Source organism: Lagenorhynchus albirostris, chromosome 3 (assembly GCF_949774975.1).
Source record: "Lagenorhynchus albirostris chromosome 3, mLagAlb1.1, whole genome shotgun sequence".
NCBI classification, from domain to species: domain Eukaryota; kingdom Metazoa; phylum Chordata; class Mammalia; order Artiodactyla; family Delphinidae; genus Lagenorhynchus; species Lagenorhynchus albirostris.
Window position 1 is genome coordinate 125,212,565 of NC_083097.1, and position 21,119 is coordinate 125,233,683.

General features: G+C 46.4%; 1 protein-coding gene across 2 annotated transcripts in view; it reads left to right on the forward strand.

Annotated features, from left to right (window-relative positions):
- AFAP1L1 (actin filament associated protein 1 like 1) overlaps window positions 1–21,119 on the forward strand; it is a 71,092-nt gene that overhangs the window by 34,952 nt on the left and 15,021 nt on the right. Inside the window, exons 7-14 of one of the 2 annotated variants that reach the window (XM_060143934.1) lie at window positions 513–692; window positions 2,591–2,725; window positions 5,820–5,925; window positions 6,171–6,323; window positions 7,440–7,651; window positions 9,295–9,440; window positions 10,113–10,185; window positions 11,761–11,872. In XM_060143934.1, the coding sequence (XP_059999917.1) occupies window positions 513–692; window positions 2,591–2,725; window positions 5,820–5,925; window positions 6,171–6,323; window positions 7,440–7,651; window positions 9,295–9,440; window positions 10,113–10,185; window positions 11,761–11,872 (1,117 nt within the window). The remainder of the gene's footprint in view (window positions 1–512; window positions 693–2,590; window positions 2,726–5,819; window positions 5,926–6,170; window positions 6,324–7,439; window positions 7,652–9,294; window positions 9,441–10,112; window positions 10,186–11,760; window positions 11,873–21,119) is intronic. The other variant, XM_060143935.1, reaches the window with a different exon arrangement.

A 21,119-nucleotide genomic window follows, 5' to 3' on the forward strand; every position in this document is an offset into this window, starting at 1 on the left:
AGAGATTAGCCTATGATTTCCTTTTTTGTAATGTCATTGTCAGGTGCTGGTATCAAAGTAATGTTAGCCTCATGATAAGAATTGGGAAGTGAGAATCATTATTGATAAACTATTGACTTCCCAAGCCCAACGCTCCATCTCTGCTAGAATTCTCTCCCCCACATTTCTGTCATGTAGCCCATTAATAGCAGGGAGCTGGCTTCCTCCCAAGACAGCCTGTTTCTTCTCTGGTTCTTTAGACTAAAACGGTCTTCCTAGTATTGTGCTAAAATCTGCCTCTTCCTAAATAGGTAGTTGTGACCCCTGGGACCGCTCAATGGCCCTTGAGATCTGGAGATTGCCCAAAGATGCCCCTCCCAGGCTTCTCCTCTCTGTGGTGAACAGCCCCTGTCTTCATGCAGTGCCCACAGCTGGACTGGGTGGGGAGGTCTCTGTGGGGTAGGTTGAGTTTCCCTGTCTCCTCCCTCTACTCTCCGCTCCAGGAGGCCCTAACCCCTTCTATTCCTGTCCAGTGTTACAAAAGCTCCAAGGACCGGCAGCCACATCTGAGGCTAGCGCTGGATGTCTGCAACGTCATCTACGTGCCCAAGGACAGCCGGCACAAGAGGCACGAGCTGCGCTTCTCCCAGGGGGCTACTGAAGTCCTGGTGCTGGCACTGCAGAGCCGGGAGCAGGCCGAGGAGTGGCTGAAGGTACAGGGGGGCTGTGCCTTCGCCTACCCCACTCCCTCCTTCCTTCCTCTCTTCCCCGGACCCAGCCCTCAATGGAGTGGGCCCCTGTCACTGGAAGAACAGGCCTTGCTCAGGGGAGAAGGGGTCAGTGCCCTTCACATAAAGCTAGGGCTTTATGTGGAAATGGGCTTCGGACATCTCCAGGAGACGGACCTCAGGCTGGAGACCTGTGTTCCTTCTAGTTATTTGAATCCCCTTTCTAACACGCCTACTGTGGGTTTATCCTACCTGCAACGTACATCTCCAGGAATGAGGAGCTTAATACCTACAAAGGAAGTTGATTTTATCATTAGACAAGCTAATCCTTTTTCTTCTTTTAATAATGGAGAAATTCTTTCTTACCTTAGGTGAAACGTGCATACTTATCACATCCACCTATGACCCAGCCTCTGCATCTTGCAGCTACACAACAATTTGAGTTACCATGTACTGAGCACTTACTTTGTGCCATGCATTGTGCTAAGAGCATTATACACATGACTTCATTTACTATTCACAGTGGGACTAATATTGTTCCCATTTTACAGGTGAGGAAACTGAGGCACAAAGAGCTTCTGTGACTCACCCAAGGTCAACCACCAAGTGGTTCGGGCAAGGATTAGAAGCAAATAAGGAAACCTACTCCAAAAGCGACAGGCAGGGTGGCATACTGATGACAAGGGAGGACTTGGGTGCCACACAGGCTTGAGTTCAAGTCCCAGACCTAAGTGGCATTTACTGGCTGTGTGATCTTCTGCAAAGGACTTGGCTTCCCTGTGCCTCAGTTTCTTCCTCTATAAAATGGTTCTTGTAAGGATTCTAGAGAGTACTTGATATAGGGCCTGCCAGGCAGTAAGTCCTGAGTAACTGCCAGTGACTACTCTGCCGCGATGGTGAAGCCCTCACCCCCAGGCCCTTACAGCAGCTCTCCCCTCCTCTGATCTTCCTGCTGGAACAAAGAAACCAAACCCCTCCTTCCCTCCCTCCCCATCCTCCCTTCCTTCCTGTGATAACCAGCTCTCCCACTGGGATGTTTACTGTTTCTCATTACTGCCTTTGTCTCAGGAGGGGAAGGAAGAGAGAGAACCTGCATGCTGGGGTGGGGGTGGGGGAGAGAGCTCTGTCCTCAAGGGGCTGGTTGGGTCAGAAGAAGAAGCCCTAGACCTAGAGCTAGGAGGCCTGCCTTGGCACGCCAGTTAGCCCAGAGGATAGGGCAGGCAGCCATGGCTTTGCCTCTCAGAGCCTCATCATCCTAATCTGTAATTTGGGGATCAAGGTGCCCCTGCCCCACAAGGCTGCTGTGGGGATACAATGGGATAATCCACGCAAAGCCACCTGACAGATGAGCAGCAAGTGGTCCGTTATTGTTTCATGGTCTGGATGCTTGTGCTGCATGGCCTCAGGTGAATGCCTTGGAGTCTCAGTTTCCACATCTTTGAAATGGAGAGAATAACCCTGGCTGCCCTGCAGGTTGTTGTAAAGTTCCAACATGTCACAGAAGTGAGTCCTCATGCCTGTGCAGGGCATCCTGGTTCACATGGCCCTTCACACCCATCATCTCACTGGTCCTCACACACCCAAGGACGTAATAAGCAGAGGACCACTAATATCCCCATGTTACAGATGGGGAAACTAAGGCCCAGAGCGGGGAAATGGCTTTCCCAAGGCCACGCAACTAATTAGTAATGGCACCAGGTCTAAAAGCCAAGCCTCTGGGCCCAATTCAAGGGACAGACAAAGAAGAAAGCCTGTTCAGATCCTGACGTGCCCCACAAATGGGGCAGGAGGCCACATCAACCCATCTCTTCCACCCAGTGATCCCAGCTGCTCTGCCTGATGGCCCTGACCAACAGACCCCATTCTTGCTTTTGCCTCCACAGAGTCCCTGCCCACCTGCTCACAGATGTGTGTCCTCTCCACAGGTCATCCGAGAGGTCAGCAAGTCCGTTGGGGGTGCTGAGGGGGCAGATGTGCCCAGATCCCCAGTCCTCCTGTGCAAGGTGGACCTGGACAAGGTACCTCTGTCTTCTCAAGGTTCCCTCTGGGCCAGGCAGTGGGGATTCCACACGGGCTCTGCCCCAGGGGACTCGCAGGCTGGTGGTAAAGCCAGGCATTGACAGTAGGCATTCAATAAATGTCTACTGAATTCATGAATGAATGAATGCCCGTGTCCAAGGTGCAGTACAAGCCTGAGGAGGGAGTGACTACCCTGCCAGGACAGGAAGAGGTCACGTTGGAACTGAGCCATGCAAACTAAATTGAAATTAGAGAAGGAGTGTGCCCCACTGGCACATAAGTGAAACGGTTGTTTCATAGTCTGTCAGGCCAATGGCAAACATATGCTAATGCCTATGCTTCACCAGGTGCTGTGGGTGATCAAGGGACTCCACCCCAAATCCTAAGGGGAGAGTTAAGACTCCCATACAGGGCTTCCCTGGTGGCGCAGTGGTTGAGAGTCCGCCTGCCGATGCAGGGGACACGGGTTCATGCCCCGGTCCGGGAAGATCCCACATGCCACGGAGCGGCTGGGCCCGTGAGCCATGGCTGCTGAGCCTGCGCGTCTGGAGCCTGCGCTCCGCAACGGGAGAGGCCACAGCAGTGAGAGGTCTGCGTACCGCAAAAAAAAAATTAAAAAAAAAGAGACTCCCATACATGGGTCTCACATGACATAATAAAGGCTAGCATTATAGAAAATATGACTGTGTGGCCAGGACTGTCCTAAATGCTTTACGTGCATTACCTAATTTAATTTCTACAGCAACTCTGATAAACTACATTTTCAGAAGAGGAAGCCAAGGCACAGAGAGGTTTGCCCAAAGTCACATATAGTTAATAAGGAACAGAGCTAATTGATTAACACACCGCCAGCCTGCCTCTCAAGGGGAGCTTCCTGAGCTCCACTGGACGAGTAGTTAGCATCTGCCGTGCATTGGGTACTGTGCTAGGCACTGGGTGCAGTCCTAACAGTAACAGACACACCCCCTGCCCTCCCAGCAAGGGGTTCAGACATGAATCCAATCACATAGACTTAGAAATGCCAAGCTGTGTAAGCGCCAGGGAGGAAAAGTACCAGGTACCCTGGGAGCACATGACAGGGGCTGATCTTGTCTCAGGGTCAAGAAAGGCTTTCCTGAGGGAGCACAATTCAGAGAAGGGTGAAAAATTAGTGAGGAGGGGGAGGGAAAAGGCATTCCAAGCAGGGAGAACAGGCCCTGGAGGAGGAAGAAGCATGGACGGAAAGAGGCCAGTGTGGATGGGTTCGGAGAGAAGGGGAACGTGTCAACTCTATTCGACTGTCCTGGAAAGACGTAGTGAGGGGAAAAGGGCTCATGCTGGCTGGAGGGGCAAGAGGGGTTAGGGAGGTTGGGCACCTATGCTGAGCCTTAAAGAATGGGCAAGACTCTGCCCCACTGGGGCAGAGGTGGACCAAGGGACAGGGGCTGCAAGGGAAGGGAGCAGCAGAAGCAAAGGTGGGGTCAGCAGAGTCATTAGGAGAGGAAGGGTGGAGGGCTCACTCGGCCTTTGCCATTAGTGGAGGCTGAAGGAAAGCAGTGTTGAGGACGTGCGTGTGCGTGTATGAGTGTGAAAGAGTGTGTGTGTGAAAGAATGTGTGTAAGTGTGAAAGAGAGAGTGTGTGTGTACACACACCTGCAGCTGCATGCTGTGGTGCAGTTCAGAGGGTGGGTAGAGGGGAGGAAGAGGCAAGCCTGTAGAGATGGGCTCTCCTGTGGCTGAGTGTACAGGGGGAGGGTAGCTAAAATGTTTAGCGTGGTATTGTTGGAGAAGAGTGGGAGGACGTGGTATAGGTGGCTCTGTCTCTCCATGGACTCCTGTGATTGAGGTGTCATCATCATTAAGTCAATTACAAAGTGCTCACAGTGTTTCTTTGTATTTGCTTTCTATCTTGATGAAAAACTTACCATCTGTACACCATCACAGAATAGAACCATAACTTCTGTCTCACAATTTACAGGGGTGATTCTTTATACTTGACAGTTATAACCAATTTCTGACAGTTGCCATTTTTCCAGCCTTTGGAAATTGGGGGGAGTACATGGCCTCTCTTATCTCCCCCTGCTTTCTAGTACTATGCTTACAGCAAAGCATCCCTGAGCCTGGTCTGGGGTATCCTTGGCAGGAAAGGTTTAGGGGCCTCAGAGCTCTGTAAGTCCACCTTTTTAAGTTGATGGGTGTCATTTTAGTCTTGTCCTGAGTCTGGCTGGCATAATTTAGCTTCTTAAAGTGAGATGGCCGCATACCATACAGGTGTTAGAAATGATACAGTCTGTTGGCCTCACAGTTTCACTTGGGCCAGTTCCCTGGTACCTCACAGCAGCCCACTGAAAGGGTTGTAATTCAAGTGAGAAGTCTTGGGGAGATGAAAGGATTTTCCCACATTCCCACAGCTAAGTAGAGACTTCATTTCTTCCAAGGTCCATCTGACTGCTCTGCACCACTCCCTAATAGGAATGAATGAATGACTGGTCCAGAGTTGGCATAATGAGTAAAAATTAATGTTGGCTGACAATGAAGTTGTTACCATGCTGTGTATGTGCGTCTTTACCATCCTCTCATCCAAGCTAGAATTGTAATGGACTCCTTTCTCATCACCACTCACATTTACTGGTCACCAAGTCCTGTCATAACTATTTTGAAAATGCCAACTCATGTCTTTTTCTCCATCCTCACTGTCGCTTGGTTCATCCCCCTATCAAGTCTCAGCTTGCCCAGGATGACACTCTAAGTGCCTCTTTTGCTTCCAGTCTTGCCCCCCTCTTATCCACCCCCATGATGCCGCTGGGGGCAGCTTCCAAAACCAACTCCATTAGTGTCCCACTTAAATACCTTCTCAGCTCCCCATCTACCAAATGTAGTCCAAACTCCTAGGACATTAATCTCACTCCGTTATATTGAATTCCTCACTCCCCAAATAGACTGTGAGTAACTGGAAGACACAACCATCCTAAGTCATCGTTGTCCTCCTCGTACCAGTACGGTATCAAGCACATGACAGTTGCTGACAAATATTTGTTAGCTAATCCTCACGTACAGGGGTCAGGGGGAGACTGAACCAACAAAGGAGAACTTTCTAAGTGTGCCCTCTGATAGGGGGCTGTCTGTGTCCCTCCCCAGAGGCTGTCCCAAGAGAAGCAGACCTCGGATTCCGACAGCATGGGCCTGAGCGACAACTGTTCCACCCTTGGCCGCGAACATGGTAGGAGCCTCTGGGGGCTCAGGCGGGAAAATGCTAGAGCTGGGAGAGGTCTTGCCACAAGCACACAGTGCAGAGCAGGTCCTGACCACTCTGGAGACCTAGGTGATGTGACCTGGCCTATCCATTTCTGGAGCTGTAGGCCAAGCCCTCTGTGCAGGCTGAAAGGTTGGGGGGAAGGGCTAGGGGTGGATGGATCTGGGACTTGGGGCTCCCTCCCTTCCCCTAACCCACCTCCATGGCAACAGGCAAAGGGAAGAAGAGCAGCCTGTCAGAGCTGAAGGGTTCAATGAGCAGGGTTGCGGGCCGCAAGATCACCCGTATCATCAGCTTCTCTAAGAAGAAGGCACTGGCCGATGACCTGCAGACATCCTCTACCGAGGAGGAGGTTCCATGCTGTGGTGGGTACCGGGCATGGGGAGGTGAATTCAGACCCTGTTGATGAGGGCTCCTGGGGCCAAGCCAGGAGACCCTCCAGGCCTAACCTACCTCACTCCCAAGGCAGAGGACAGAATCCTCCTACTGGGAGGCTAACCCCCACTCCATCAATAATCCATGCCCTTCCATCACTTCTCCTCCATGAAGCCCTGACGCCTAACAGAAGGAAAAGCCAACTGGCTCTATTTCTATTCTCCCTGAGACCTTAGTGTCAATCACTGCCCACCTCTGGGCCTCAGCTTCCTCTACTGTGACAAGAGGAGAGTATCTTACTTCCCAGTACATAATATGCCAGGTGTTTAAGTTACGGCCCAGTCTTATAAGGATATTTCTTGCTTAAAAATTTTTAAGTACTTTTCATTAGAAATGTATTCAATGTGAGTTAAAAGGAGTTTGGAAGGAAAAAAACATATTGTCTATCTATATGCAGTTTTCCATGTACTGGAATGCAATAGAAAATCATGTATTTTAGATAAACAGTAATATTCCGCTAACCTGGAAAGAATATTATAAAAGCACATGGCTATAAAGAAATATTTTGTAAGTGGATCAGGACATGTTATGGTAAAAAATAAGTTAAAATCTAAAACGCTGAGGGAATTCTAAACTCGTCAGCCATCAGCCTGTCCCTTACAAGTTTTATAATTCTTTATCTTGGCTAGATGTTTTTGTTCCCACATGCTGACACCAGGTGTCAGCATCACCCATTATTTTCTGTCTTCAGTAAGAGTTTTGACATTTTAGGAGGAAAGGCAAGAGGAAGAGTTGTGTCTTTTATTCATTCTGTATGGTAGTTCTGTCCTTTTCATCAAGCTTGGTATAGTCTAAAGGCTGTTCGTGTATGTACAAATATGATTATCAGTCCCCATTTCATAGATAACAAACTGAAACTCAGAGACAGAAGAGGATGCCTGAGGTCACAGGCCACGAGTGAGCTGATCCGGGACCCAGAAGGCCTTCTTTCCAGCTAGAGGACAAGGGTTATCCAAGTGCTCTGTCCCCGGGGTGTAGACCCACGCACCCTGACTTGTATCCCCCAGGGCTGTTAGGAGGTCACACCACTGGTCTCCCCCTCCCAGGTTACCTGAATGTGCTGGTGAACCATGGCTGGAAGGAACGCTGGTGCCGCCTAAAGTGCAACACCTTGTATTTCCATAAGGACCGCACGGACCTGCGGACCCACGTGAATGCTATCACCCTCCACGGTTGTGAGGTAGCCCCAAGCTTTGGGCCCAGACACCCATTTGCCTTCAGGATCCTGCGCAACCGGCAGGAGGTCGCCATCTTGGAGGTGAGAGGAGAAAATTCAGGTGGGCCTTGGTGGTAGGAAGTGAGAGGAGCTCTGGCCTGGACTTTGGCTTTTGTCCACAGTACCTTGCTACTGACATTATAGGGACTAAAGAAGAGGGAAAGTAAGCCAACTGTTGCCAAGTAACCAACAGAGTTGCTGGTTAAACTATAGAACACTCACTTAAATTTGAATTTCAGATAAATAACAAATAATTCTTTTTAATAGAAGTACATCCCATATTTGGGACATACCTATACTAAAAAATGATTCACTGTTTATCTGAATCTCGAATTTAACAGAGAATTCTGCATTTTTATTTGTTAAATCTGGCAACCCTAGACCCAAGGTTTGTTTATTCTGCCTTAGAAATATAATCCCAAACCTGAAAGGCATTTAGTCTGATCTAACTCCAACCTGATTCTGGAATCCTCTCTAAAATTTACTTCCCACCAGTCACTGTTCGCCTCAGATAAACCACTGCCCTTCAAAGTAGCTTGCTCCTCCCACCAAGCAACTAAATTTTTACGAAGATTTTCTCCATATTGAGTTGCAATCCTAAGCTCTGTGAAGGCAGTGACCACACCTGTTCTGCATACTTTTGTTTTTCCAGAACCCACCATGATGTCCAGCACATACTAAGGGCTCAATTAAGATCTGTTGAACAAATGGCTGAATGACAATGCGATTTCATTTCACCCATTCATTTTTCATACCTACCCACCGGCACCAGCCCTCCTCTCAGGGGTCACCCAGAATATGCTGACTCTCTTTTTACATGTCAATCCTTCAGCTATTTAGAATTTAAAATATTAACTGGGAGGAAAACTTAAACAACTACCCCCTCACATTACAGATAAGAAAACTGAGGCCAGGGTAGGCATGTGCCTCATCCAAAGCTCCACAGAGGATCAATGGCCTCTAGTCTTTTCCTAGAACTAAGACCCAGCCTCTTGGTCTTGTTTTCTTTGCCCAGTACCCACTGCCTGTGTCAGTTCTTAAATTTCAGGAAATATTGACTCTGTAAGTCACTTTTACTTTTGATAGTTTGAGATGGGTCTCTTATTTCTCTTCAGTTAAACAAAGAGCTTTCTGGCAAAAAGTGTGCTTTTTAAATTCAAGTTCAGTATTTGTGTGCTAACTTGATTTTATAATCATGCTCTTTAAATAAGAACATAAGTATATGTTTAGTTGACCAGCAACTTCTTGGAGATTTTCCTGTATACAGTACTATATATAATTGGCATTTATAATACAAGAAAAAAATTTGACTGGGTTATGTGATAAATAGCCTCCTCATTTAATAAAAAGCAAATATTAAAAAAAAATTCAGAGAACACCTGAATTTTGTTTTCATATCCAAATGGTCAGAAAGGCTCTGAGGATAGTGAGTGAGGTTATATGTCTTAGAGAGGTAGTCAGGGAGGGCTTCTCTGAGGAGGTAGCCTTAGAGCAAAGACCTGAATAGAGGGAAGGTGGGAGCCACTTGGGTTTCTGGATGTGTGTTCTAGTCTTGCTCCTCTTGGATCCCTAAGTATTGGGTACGTAACAGATACTATATGAATATGGGTTTGGCTGAAGTGAGCAGGTAGCCAGAGGCTCTGATGGTGCCAAAGTGAACCCAGCTTGTGCCTCCTCTCCCTCAGGCAAGCTGCTCCGAGGACATGGGCCGCTGGCTCGGGCTGCTGCTGGTGGAGATGGGCTCCAAAGTCACTCCCGAAGCGCTGCATTATGACTACGTGGACGTGGAGACCTTAACCAGCATCGTCAGTGCAGGGCGCAACTCCTTCCTGTGAGGGCCGGCACACCGTGGCCCACAGCCACCCGCAACCTTTCCTATCTCAGCTCCCTCTCAGAGGCGGAGTCCAGCTTTGGGAATGGGAGGGGAGGGAGGAAGGGCTGAGAAAGGCTGCTTCCTTGGGAAGTCAGAGTGGGTGCCTTCCTCTTCCAGCAGGCAGGAGTGAGCTGGTTAAAGGAGGTAGCCCAGGGTCAGGGGACACTGTGGACAGAATGAGCCAGAAAGGAGAAGCTTTTTTGTACAGTGGCCTGCGCTCTGCTCTCATGCCATGGAAACTTAGCGTCCCCATACCCTTGAGCTTCTGGGCGGGCACAGGGCTGGTGTGCAGAGTTTGGCATTAAAAGTACCATATTCAAGTCACGGCTCTATCACGACCAAAGCTTGGGCTGGTTGCTTGCCAGCCTGGATCCTCTGTTTTCTCGCTTATAAAATGGAGGTGATGAATCACCTGCTTCCTGAGTTGTTATGAGAATTCCATGGGTCCCTGCCTATAAAGCTCTTAACACATCAATGTCCTAGTGCTGCCTGGCATGGTTGCTATCACTAACTTTCTGACCTCCATTAAAAGGTGCTGCCAGAATCAAATGAGAGAATGGACAGGAAAGCACTGTAAGCTGCATAAGTATCATTGTCACCATCATCATCATCAGCCCTTGTATTTTCTAGATATGCAAGATCCTGCCAGGATCAGTGGCCTGAGCCCCGAGTCTATGATGATGTTCCTTATGAAAAGATGCAGGTACGGTCCCTTGGGACTTCGGGGAACATGGCAAAAGCCACTTATTAGCTCTCCCTCACTACTCCTTTTTTCCTTTGCCTCAGAGAGATCATTTTCGTTTAACCAGCAGCTAGAAGGCGGGGGAGAGGGGACCTTCTTACGACAGACCATGGCTCAGGGGAAAGAATCTCTGGAACAGGAGACTGAGCAGTGCAGTGGAAAGATCCCCTGACCAGGAAGAAGAAAGCGCTCTGCATCTATAAAGCACTGCTCCAGTCTGAGCAAGGTGTTGGACTGTCCACCCCTGTTTACTGCTCTGTGAATTGACTGATTCAGTAGTGTCTCAGGGGGATGATAACTGGGTGGCTGCCCCCAGAGGCCTTTACCTGGTGGCAACCACAGTCTAGGCTTCAGCTCCCAGGACACTCTCCCTGTCTTGCTCACTAAACCAAGGAGATGCCAGCTTATTAATTTACAGCGAGGCCTCTGTAGCCATCACTTGACCCATACTGCTCCGCAGCACGCTCTGTGGCTTCTCCTGCCACGGGAGAGCCAGAGGATGACATGATGACATTCTGATCAGACAGTGGTTGGTGGGTCAGGCCTCACAGCTAGAGGAGAGAGAGAGGGAATCAAGCTTCCAAGGAAAGCAGATGTGTTTGCGGGCCAGGACCCCTGCCTTGGACAGTGCTGGATGACACTCTGAGCTCTCACCTCTAGGACTCCCTTTGCTACTAGAAACTTCTCCAGCCATCCTTCTGTCTATATGGTCTTTCTTCAGACTCATATGAACCAGTATATGCAGCTTGAGACTGTTCTCAGCTGCAGAGTTTAGTAGCAAGACAGCTTAGTGCTTAAGGACATGAACCTTGCACTCAGGGCTGAGTCCAAGTTACCTTGGGCTTCATTTCTCTGGTCCTCACTTCCTGGCTCCACATAAATATGATAAAAGCTACCTGATAGGACTAGTGCAAAAACTAAATGAAATGCTTTATGGAAAAAACTTAGCACAGTACCTGGACATTGGAAGGTCTTATATAGTACTGTTTTTATCAACAGCAGTATTGTATGACATTATTATCATATTCCATGGTTTCCATTCATGGTTTCCTGAGCTTTGACAAGATTTTGAGTGTTCTCACGACTCTTCATGCAAAAATGTATAGCCAGTCTATTAAGTTATGTCAGTTCTACCATTGGCTGATCTCATCTATGACTTTTTTTTTAACCTAAGACTTTATATTAGCAATTTGGAAAACTTGAAGGATACGTCCAAATGATGTGAGGACAAAAATATCTATGATAAATCAAATATGGTCACCCACGGTCTTTTGAGACTTCCTAATTTTCCTCTCAGCAGAAATTTCAGTTTAGGGTTGCCTTCTGCTGCCCCCCACAGGAAGGTATGAGGATCAAGTAATACACTGCTAGTGCAAGTGGTTTATAAACTGTTGAGGGCTGCACACATCTAAAACTGTAAGGCCAAGATCTCAGAGGTCATGTACTACTCAGCCACTGAGCGCACACCAGAAAGCACCTACACTGAGGATTCTGAGCCCACCCACACTTTACCTTCTCCTTCCATCTCTCACCTAGGACGAGGAGCCTGAGCGTCCCTCTGGAGCCCAGATCAAGCGCCATGCCTCCACCTGCAGTGAGAAGTCCCATCGGGCAGACCCACAGGTCAAAGTCAAGCGCCACGCCTCCAGTGAGTTGTGTGTGCAAGGGAAGAAGGGAGGGAAATAGACCGGGACAGGGGCGGGGTCGGGGGGTGTGTCTCAAAATCAGATCCTTGCTGGGGTCACGTGGGTAAATAAGTGAAGAGAGGTATAAGAAAATACTCTAAGAAAAATAACAGCACAAGCAGAGTGATAAAGGGCAGCTAGCAGGTGGCCTCAGAGGGGAAACAACAGGGAATGGGTTGGGGGAGACTGAAGGAAACTGCAGTGCTCAGACCCCAGCTCTAGGGGCAGCTACTACTTAGCTCCAGCCAAGGCCCCCATGCAGCAATGCCAGCCCAGATTTGCCAATTATTCAAAAGAGACCAGAAATCTACTTATTTTTTAATATAAGCAACTATTGAAAACTTTTAACACTACATAAAGCCATATATATATGGCTTACGTCTGTGTCCCAGCCCAAGCTCTGCCTAGCACGCCAGAGGAGCTTGCTGAATTGCCTGATCGCCACACTGCACAATAATGACTAACTATGCCAGACAACTCTATGTAAGTTCTCTATGATTCCCAACATTAATCTCTACTCCTGTATGATTTATCTTTATGAGCAAGCCAGCTTCCTGTAGGACAGCATGTCCTGAGTCTTTTATTTGTTGTTTTTACTTTCTTCTCTCATACTTGAACAAAGTCAAGTTCTAGTCTTTGCTTTTTGAAGATTTATTTTTTAAAATACTTTTCTTTATGATAGCTCCATTTCATTAGCGTAGATAATCTCTTCTGGGAGTCAGGAGACCTATATTCCATTCCTCGCTTGGTCACTAAATTACTGTGTAACTTTGGAAAAGTCCCCTCCCCTCTCCAGAGAGTTTCCCCTCTGAGCAATTAGAGGTTTGTTGTGTAGCATTCCTTATACTGTATGATCAGAGACACTAGAAATACAGGGCCTTATGAAATGCCCATTTCAAGATGGGAAACTAAATTGAAATAAGCATGTACGATTGAAGAAATCATAAAACATTAAAAAAAAAACCAAAAGCGAAGATAACAAAAAACAGACTCTTTCTTCAAATTAAATCTTACATTGAAGCCCAGTTTATAAGAGAGAGAGAAAAGTGGAGCTGCTTTGCCTGGAGTCTGGAGGCCCACTTGGCCTCTCCTTTGCCCCACATGGTAGCCTGTTACCCATCACTATGAAATCATAGGGCTCCTTGCAGACAGTTGGAAACTATGGATCTAGTCCAAAAATGTTTTTCAGATGAAGGAACTGAAGAACATAAGAGAAGGGTCTTACCCAAGATCATGTATTAACTACCTACTGCTACATAACAAATTACCCAAAATTTCATAGCTCAAAACCTAAGTGTGTATTATGTCAGTGTTCTGTGGGTCAGGAATCCCGGGGCAGCTTAGTTAGGTAGTTCTGGATTGGGGTCTCTTGTGAGGTCACAGTCAAGACGTCAGCTGGTCATTTGAAGTCATCTGAAGGCTTGACACGCTGGAAGATCTGCTCCCAAGATGGTTGATTTGTATGCCTGGCAAGTTTGGGCTGGCTTTTGGAAGGAGGCCTCAGTTCCTTGCCAGGAGGACCCCACCACTGGGCTGCTTGTCCTCATGACAAGACAGCTGGCTTCCCCCAGAGCAAGTGACCCAGGAAGGAGGTACAGGGCAGAAGCTGCAATGTTTTTGTGAACTAGTTTTTGTGATAATTTCTGCCATATCCTAATGGTTACACACGTCAGCCTATCTAGTGTGGGAAGGGACTGCAAAAGGCCACAAATATGAGAAAACAAAAATCATGGGAACTAAGGGCATTACTGAGAAAAATGGTGCCATGAGAAGCTCCACAGATCCTTTCCCCAGAAAACAACCAAAACTGGTAAAGATTGCTAAATCAGGGCTTCCCTGGTGATGCAGTGGTTAAGAATCCGCCTGCCAATGCAGGGAACACCGGTTCAAGCCCTGGTCTGGGAAGATCCCACATGCCACGGAGCAACTAAGCCCGTGCACCACAGCTACTGAGCCTGCACTCTAGAGCCCGTGAGCCACAACTACTGAGCCCACGTGCCACAACTACTGAAGCCCGCGTGCCTAGAGCCCGTGCTCTGCAACAAGAGAAGCCACCAAAATATGAAGCCCACGCACTGCAAGGAAGAGTAGCCCCCGCTCACCGCAACTAGAGAAAGCCCGTGTGCAGCAACGAAGACCCAACACTGCCATAAATAAATTAATTTTTAAAAAAAGATTGCTGAATCAATCATTTGATGTCTCTAGAAATTGTCCTAAGGGCATATGGCAAATGAAGATTTATTCTAGAAAATTTACTAAATCTCAGTAAAATCAGTGAGAGTTTGTGGCATCTGAGCCACCAACTTCTCCTTTACCCTTTTCCCAGCTCAGTGTAACAAAATCTCCAGATGTGGACAAAAAAAAAAGGCTCTCTCTCCTCTAGCTCCCAGTCAAGAGCTGCAGTATCTCCCCAATAAGAGCAGGTAACGAGCATTTCTCATCACCCCTAGCTATGTGCTACAGACACTAGATCCCAAGTGAGTGCAGCCCAGAAGTAGGGTGCTCCCTTTCTCTACCCAGACCCCACTCATAGAGCAGAGGCTCTACTGCAGGTTGGGCAGGCCAAAGATGTGGGGGCCCTGACTGCCCTCACCCCAGCTCACTCATAATGCAGGGGTTCCACACTAGGAGAGGAAAGCTAAGAAGACCAGAGGTTACAGTCGCTACCCAGCACCCTGCTCACAAAACAGAGATGTCACTCAAAGAGAAGCAGGCCACTGTTCCCACCCCTAGATTCAGAAGAGTGACTCAGAGATTTTGCCCAAGGTGAAAGGCAGGTCATAAAAACAGTGAACTCCAAAGCTCCCCTTCAAAAGAACTGACTTTAGTGGAAACAGAGTGTGGAGCAAATGATGATACAGAGCATTGTCAAAAACAATAAAGCAGGGACTTCCCTGGTGGTCCAGTGGTAAAGAATCCTCCTTCCAATGCAGGGGATGCGGGTTCGATCCCTGGTCGGTGAACTAAGTTTCCACATGCCGCAGGGCAACTAAGCCCGTGCACCACAACTATTGAGCTCGCATGCCTCAACAAGAGAGCCCACATGCCGCAAACTACAGAGCCCACGCGCTCTGGAGCCCTCGCGCCATAACTAGAGAAAGAAAACCCGCACACCACAACTAGAGAGAAGCCCGAGCACCACAACAGAGAGACCACTCACTGTAACAAAAAGATCCCACATGCCTCAACGAAGACCCCATGTGCTGCAACTAAGACCTGATGCAGCAAAAAAAAAAAAAAGGAAAATAAATAAATTAAATAAATAAATAAATATTTTTTTAAAAATAGAGCAATCAGCTGAAAATTAGTGGAGCCTAACAGCTGGGTGTGATCCCTAAGGCTGTACCCATTCAGGATCAACATCAGAGGCTTCATGCTGCAGGGAGAAATGTACTTCACTAAAAGAGCCAACTAAGTCACTAAACAAATAAACAATCTGGTGGGGGTAGGGGTCAGTATACCTAGAGATGCTACAATATATTATATAAAATGTCCAATTTTCAAAAAAAATTATGAAACATGCAAAGAAACAGGAAAATGTGACCCATACAGAGGGAAAAAGGCAGGCAACAGAAACTGTCTATGAGAGAACCCACATGTGGAATTTAACAAAGATTTCAAAGCGTCCTTTGTAAATATGTTCAAAGAACTAAGGGAAACCATGCTTAAAGAAGTAAAGGGGGCTTCCCTGGTGGCACAGTGGTTAAGAATCTGCCTGCCAATGCAGGGGACACAGGTTTGAGCCCTGGTCCAGGAAGATCCCACATGCCATGGAGCAACTAAGCCTGTGCGCCACAACTACTGAGCCTGTGCTCTAGAGCCTGCAAGCCACAACTGCTGAGCCCACGTGCTACAACTACTGAAGCCCGTGCTCCTAGAGCCTGTGCTCCACAACAAGAGAAGCCACCACAATGAGAAGCCCACGCACCGCAACAAAGAGTAGTCCCCTCTCGCCGCAACTAGAGAAAGCCCGTGCACAGCAACAAAGACCCAACGCAGCCAAAAATAAATAAAAATAAATAAATTTATTAACAAAAAAAGAAGTAAAGGAAGAAATTGGAGAGTACAAAGTAAAACTGTCACTGTTTGCAGATAACAAGACACCACCAAAAAACTTCTAGAGCACATCAGTGAATTTGGTAAAGTTGCAAGATACAAAATTAATATAGAGGAATCTGTTGCACTTCTATACGCTAACATAGAACTATCAGAGAGAGAAATTAAGAATAAAAATCCCATTTACAATCACATTTAAAAAGAATAAAATATCTAGGAATAAATCTCTTTTTTTAAACTTAGATAGGTTTTTGGGGGGTTTTGGCCATACCATGTGGTTTGTGGGATCTCAGTTCCCCAACCAGGGGTTGAACCCAGGCTGCAGCAGTGAAAGCCAAGAATCCTAACCACTAGACCACCAGGGATCTCCCAGAATAAATCTAATTAAGGAGATAAAGACCTATACTCAGAAAACTATAAGACACTGTTGAAAGAAACTGAAGACAACACAAAGAGATGAAAAGATATACCAGGCTCATGGATTAGAAGAATTAATTTTGTTAAAATGACCATATTACCCAAGACAATCTATAGATTCAATGCAATCCCTATTAAAATACCAATTGCATTTTTCACAGAACTAGAAAAAATAATTCTAAAGTTTGTATGAAAACACAAAGATGCCAAAGAACCAAAACAATCTTGAGGAAGAAGAACAAAGCTGGAGATATCATGCTATCTGATTTCAAACTATACTATAAAGCTACAGCAATCAAAACAGCATGGGAATGGCACAAAAACAGACATAGAGATCAACGAAACAGAACAGAGAGCCTAGAAATGAACCCACACTTATATGGGCAATTAATCTATGGCAAAGGAGAGAAGGAAATGCAATGGGGAAAAGACAGTGTCTTCAATAAACAGTGTTGGGAAAACCTGAAAATCACATGTGAAAGAATCAAACTGGACTACTTTCTCAAACCATATACAAAAATAAACTCAAAATGCATTAAAGACTTAAATGTAAGACCTCAAACCATAAAACTTCTAGATGAAAACATAAGCACTCACTCTTTGACACTGGTCTTAGCAATATTTTTGGATATGTCTCCTTAGGTGAGGGAAACAAAAGCAAAATAAACGAACAGGACTACATCAAACTAAAAAGCTTTTGCACAGTGAAGGAAACTATCAACAAAACAAAAAGGCCACTGACTGAATAAGATAAAATATTTGCAAATAGTATATCCAATAACAGATTAATATACAAAATATACAAAGAACTCATACAATTCAACATCAAAAAAATAAACAATCTAATTAAAAAATAGGTATAGGACTATAGACATTTTTCCAAAGAAGTCATACAGATGGCCAAAAGGCACATGAAAAGATGCTCAACATCACTAATCATCAGGGAAATACAATTCAAAATCACAATGAGATATCACCTCACACCTGTCAGAACTGCTATTATCAAAAAGACAACAAATAACAAGTGTTGGTGAGGATATGGAGAAAAGGGAACTCTTGTGCACTGTTGATGGGAATGCAAATTGGTGCAGCCCCTATGGAAAACAGTATGGAGGTTCCTCAAAAGATTAAAAATAGAACTGACATATGATCCAGCAATTCCACTTCTGAGTATGTATCCAAAGAAAATGAAAACACCAATTAGAAAAGATATATGCACTCCTATGTTTATTGCAGCATTATTTACAACAACCAAGATATGGAAGGAACTTAAATGCCCATCAAAAATGAATGGATAGAAACCCTGCCCCCATTGTCCCAGGAATGCGTGGATAGCAGCCACCCCTAGGAGACCCATAAGCAGGCACCAAGAGCTGCCCCCACTGTCCCTGGAGCACACAGATAACAGCCACCCCTAGGATACCTATGAGCAGATGCCAAGCCCTGCCCCCACTGTCCTGGGAATGCATGGACAGCAGCCTGTAAGAGACCTGCCCCCGCTATCCCAGGGGAGTGAGAAGGCCACGGTACCTGCACACACCATATCAAAGTGATAACTGCCAGCACATGCTGAGGAAAGAGGCAGCAAGCATACAAACTAAAAGCAGCCCCTCGATTCCGGAAAAGATTGCGGAGTAGAGGGACTTGAGCTCACCTCCTCTCACAAAAACACCAAAATCACAACTAACTGCTGAACAACCATCAACAAAAAAGATTGGAACCTATCAAAAAACATATTTTACATCCAAAGACAAAGAAGAAGCCACAGTGAGATGGTAGGAGTGGCGCTTTCATGACATAATCAAATCCCATACCCATCAGGTGGGTGACCCACAAACTGGACGATATTTATATCGCAGAGGTTCTCCCACAAGAGTGAGAGTCGTGAGCCCCATGTCTGCCTCCCCAGCCTGAGGGTCTGGCATCGGGAGGAGGAATCCCCAGAGCATTTGGCTTTGAAGGCCAGCGGGGCTTGAGTGCCGGAGTGCCACAGGACTGGGGGAAACAGAGACTCCACTCTTGGAGAGCACATACAAGGTTTCTCATACACTGGGACAAAGAACAAAGCAGTTAACTCCATAAGAGCTGCGGCTGGACCTACCTACGAGTGTTGGAGGGTCTCCCGGGGAGGCAGGGGTCGGCTGTAGATCAATGAGGGCGCAAGGACACTGGTGGCAGAGGACCCAGAGAATATTTTGGCTTGAGCCCTCCCAGAGGTCGCCATTTTAGCATCAAGACCTGGCCCTACCTAACAGTCTACAGGCTCCAGTGCTGGAATGCCTCAGCCCAAACAACCAGCAGGATAGGAACACAGCACACAGCAGGATAGGAACACCCATCAGCACACAGGCTGCCTAAAGCCGTACTGAGCTCACAGCCACCTCTAAACACATCCCTTGACATGGCCATGCCCACCAGAGGGACAAGACCCATCTCCACCAACAAGTGGGCTGGAACCAGTCCCTCCCACCAGGAAGCCTGTACAAGCCTCAGGACCCAGGTCACCGGCCACGGGCAGACACCAAAGCAAGAGGATCTATGCTCCTGCAGCTAGTGGAAAGGAGACCACAAACCCAGAAAGTCAGAAAAAAATGAGATGGCAGAGAAATATGTTCCAGACAAAGGAACAAGATAAAAATCCAAAAGAGGGACTTCCCTGGGGGTCCAGTGGTTAAGAACCCATCTTGCAACGCAGGGGATGCCGGTTTGATCCCTGGTTGGGGAACTAAGATCCTACATGCCGCAGGGCAACTAAGCCCTCATGCCACAACAAGAGAGCCCATGTGTCACAACTACAGAGCCCACACTCTGGAGCCTGTGCACCACAACTAGAGAGAAGGCTGTGTGCCACAACTAGAAAGAAGCCTGTGAGCTGCAACAAAAGATCCCACGTGCCGCAGCTAAGACCCAACGCAGCCAATAAATGAATAAATAAATAATAAATATTTAAAAAAAGAAGAAAAACTAAGTGAAGTAGAGATAGGCAACCTATCTGAAAAAGAATTTAAAGTAATGATACTTTAGTAAAGATAATACAAGATCTCAGAAAAAGATCTCAGAAAAAGAATGGAGGCACAGACTGAGAAGATACAAGAGATGTTCAACAAAGAGCTAGAAATTTAAAGAACAAACAGGGACTTCCCTGGTGGCACAGTGGATAAGACTCCGTGCTCCCAATGCAGGGGTCCCAGGTTCAATCCCTGGTCAGGGAACTAGATCCCACATGCATGCAGCAACTAAGAGTTCACATGCCACAACTAAGGAGCCCGCATGCCACAACTAAGGAGCCCACCTGCCGCAACTAAGACCCTGTGCAACCAAATACATAAATAAATATTTTAAAAAATAAAAATAAAAAATAATGAACAAACAGAGATGAAGAATACAATAACTGGAATGAAAAATACAGTAGAAGGAATCAATAGCAGAATGATTGAGGCAGAAGAACGAATAAGTGAGCTGGGAGACAGAATGGTGGAAATCACTGCTGTGGAACAAAATAAAGAAAAAAGAATGAAAAGGAATGAGGACAGTCTCAGAGATCTCTGGGACAACATTAAACGCATGAACATTCACCTTACAGGGGTCCCAGAAAGAGAAGAGAGAGAGAAAGGGCCTGAGGAAATAATTGAAGAGATTATAGCTGAAAACTTACCTAAAGTGAGAAAGGAACAACCCACTAAGTCCAAGAAGCACAGAGACTCCCATACAAGAAAAACTCAAGGAGGAGCATGCTAAGACACATATTAATCAAACTGACAAAAATTAAAGACAAAGAAAAAATATTGGGAATTCCCTGGCAGTCCAGTGGTTAGCACTCAGTGCTTTCACTGCTGTGGCCTGACTTTGATCCCTGATTGGGAAACTAAGGTCCCACAAGCTGCGTGGTGCAGCCAAAAAAAAGATAAACAAAATTGATAAAGCTTTAGCCAGACTCATCAAGAAAAAAAGGGAGAAGACTCAAATCAATAAAATTAGAAATGAAAAAGAAGTTACAACTGACACAACAGAAATACAAAGGATCATAAAAGACTACCAAAAACAACTACATGCCAATAAAATGGACAACCTAGAAGAAATGGACAAATTCTTAGAAAGATATAACCTTCCAAGACTGAACCAGGAAGAAGTAGAAAATATGAACAGACCAATCACAAGTATTGAAATCGAACCTGTGATTTAAAAACATACAACAAACAAAAGCCCAGGACCAGACTTTACAGGTGAATTCTATCAAACATTTAGGGAAGAGTTACCACCTATCCTTCTAAAACTATTCCCAAAAATTGCAGAGGAAGGAACACTCCCAAGCTCATTCTATGAGGCCACCATCACCCTGATACCAAAACCACACAAAGATACCACAAAAAAAAGAAAATTACAGGCTAATACCACTGATGAACCGAGACGCAAAAATACTCAACAAAACTGGCAAACCGAATTCAACAATAGATTAAAAGGATCATACACCATGATCTGGACTTTCCTGGTGGTGCAGTGGTTAAGAATCCGCCTGCCAATGCAGGGGACATGGGTTTGAGCCTTGGTCTGGGAAGATCCCACATGCCGTGCAGCAACTAAGCCCATGTGCCACAACTACTGAGCCTACACTCTAGAGCCCGCAAGCCACAACTACTGAGCCCACATGCCACAACTAATGAAGCCTGCACATCTGGAGCCCGTGCTCCTCAACAAGAGAGGCCACAAGCCCCTGCTCGCCATAACTGGAGAGGGCCC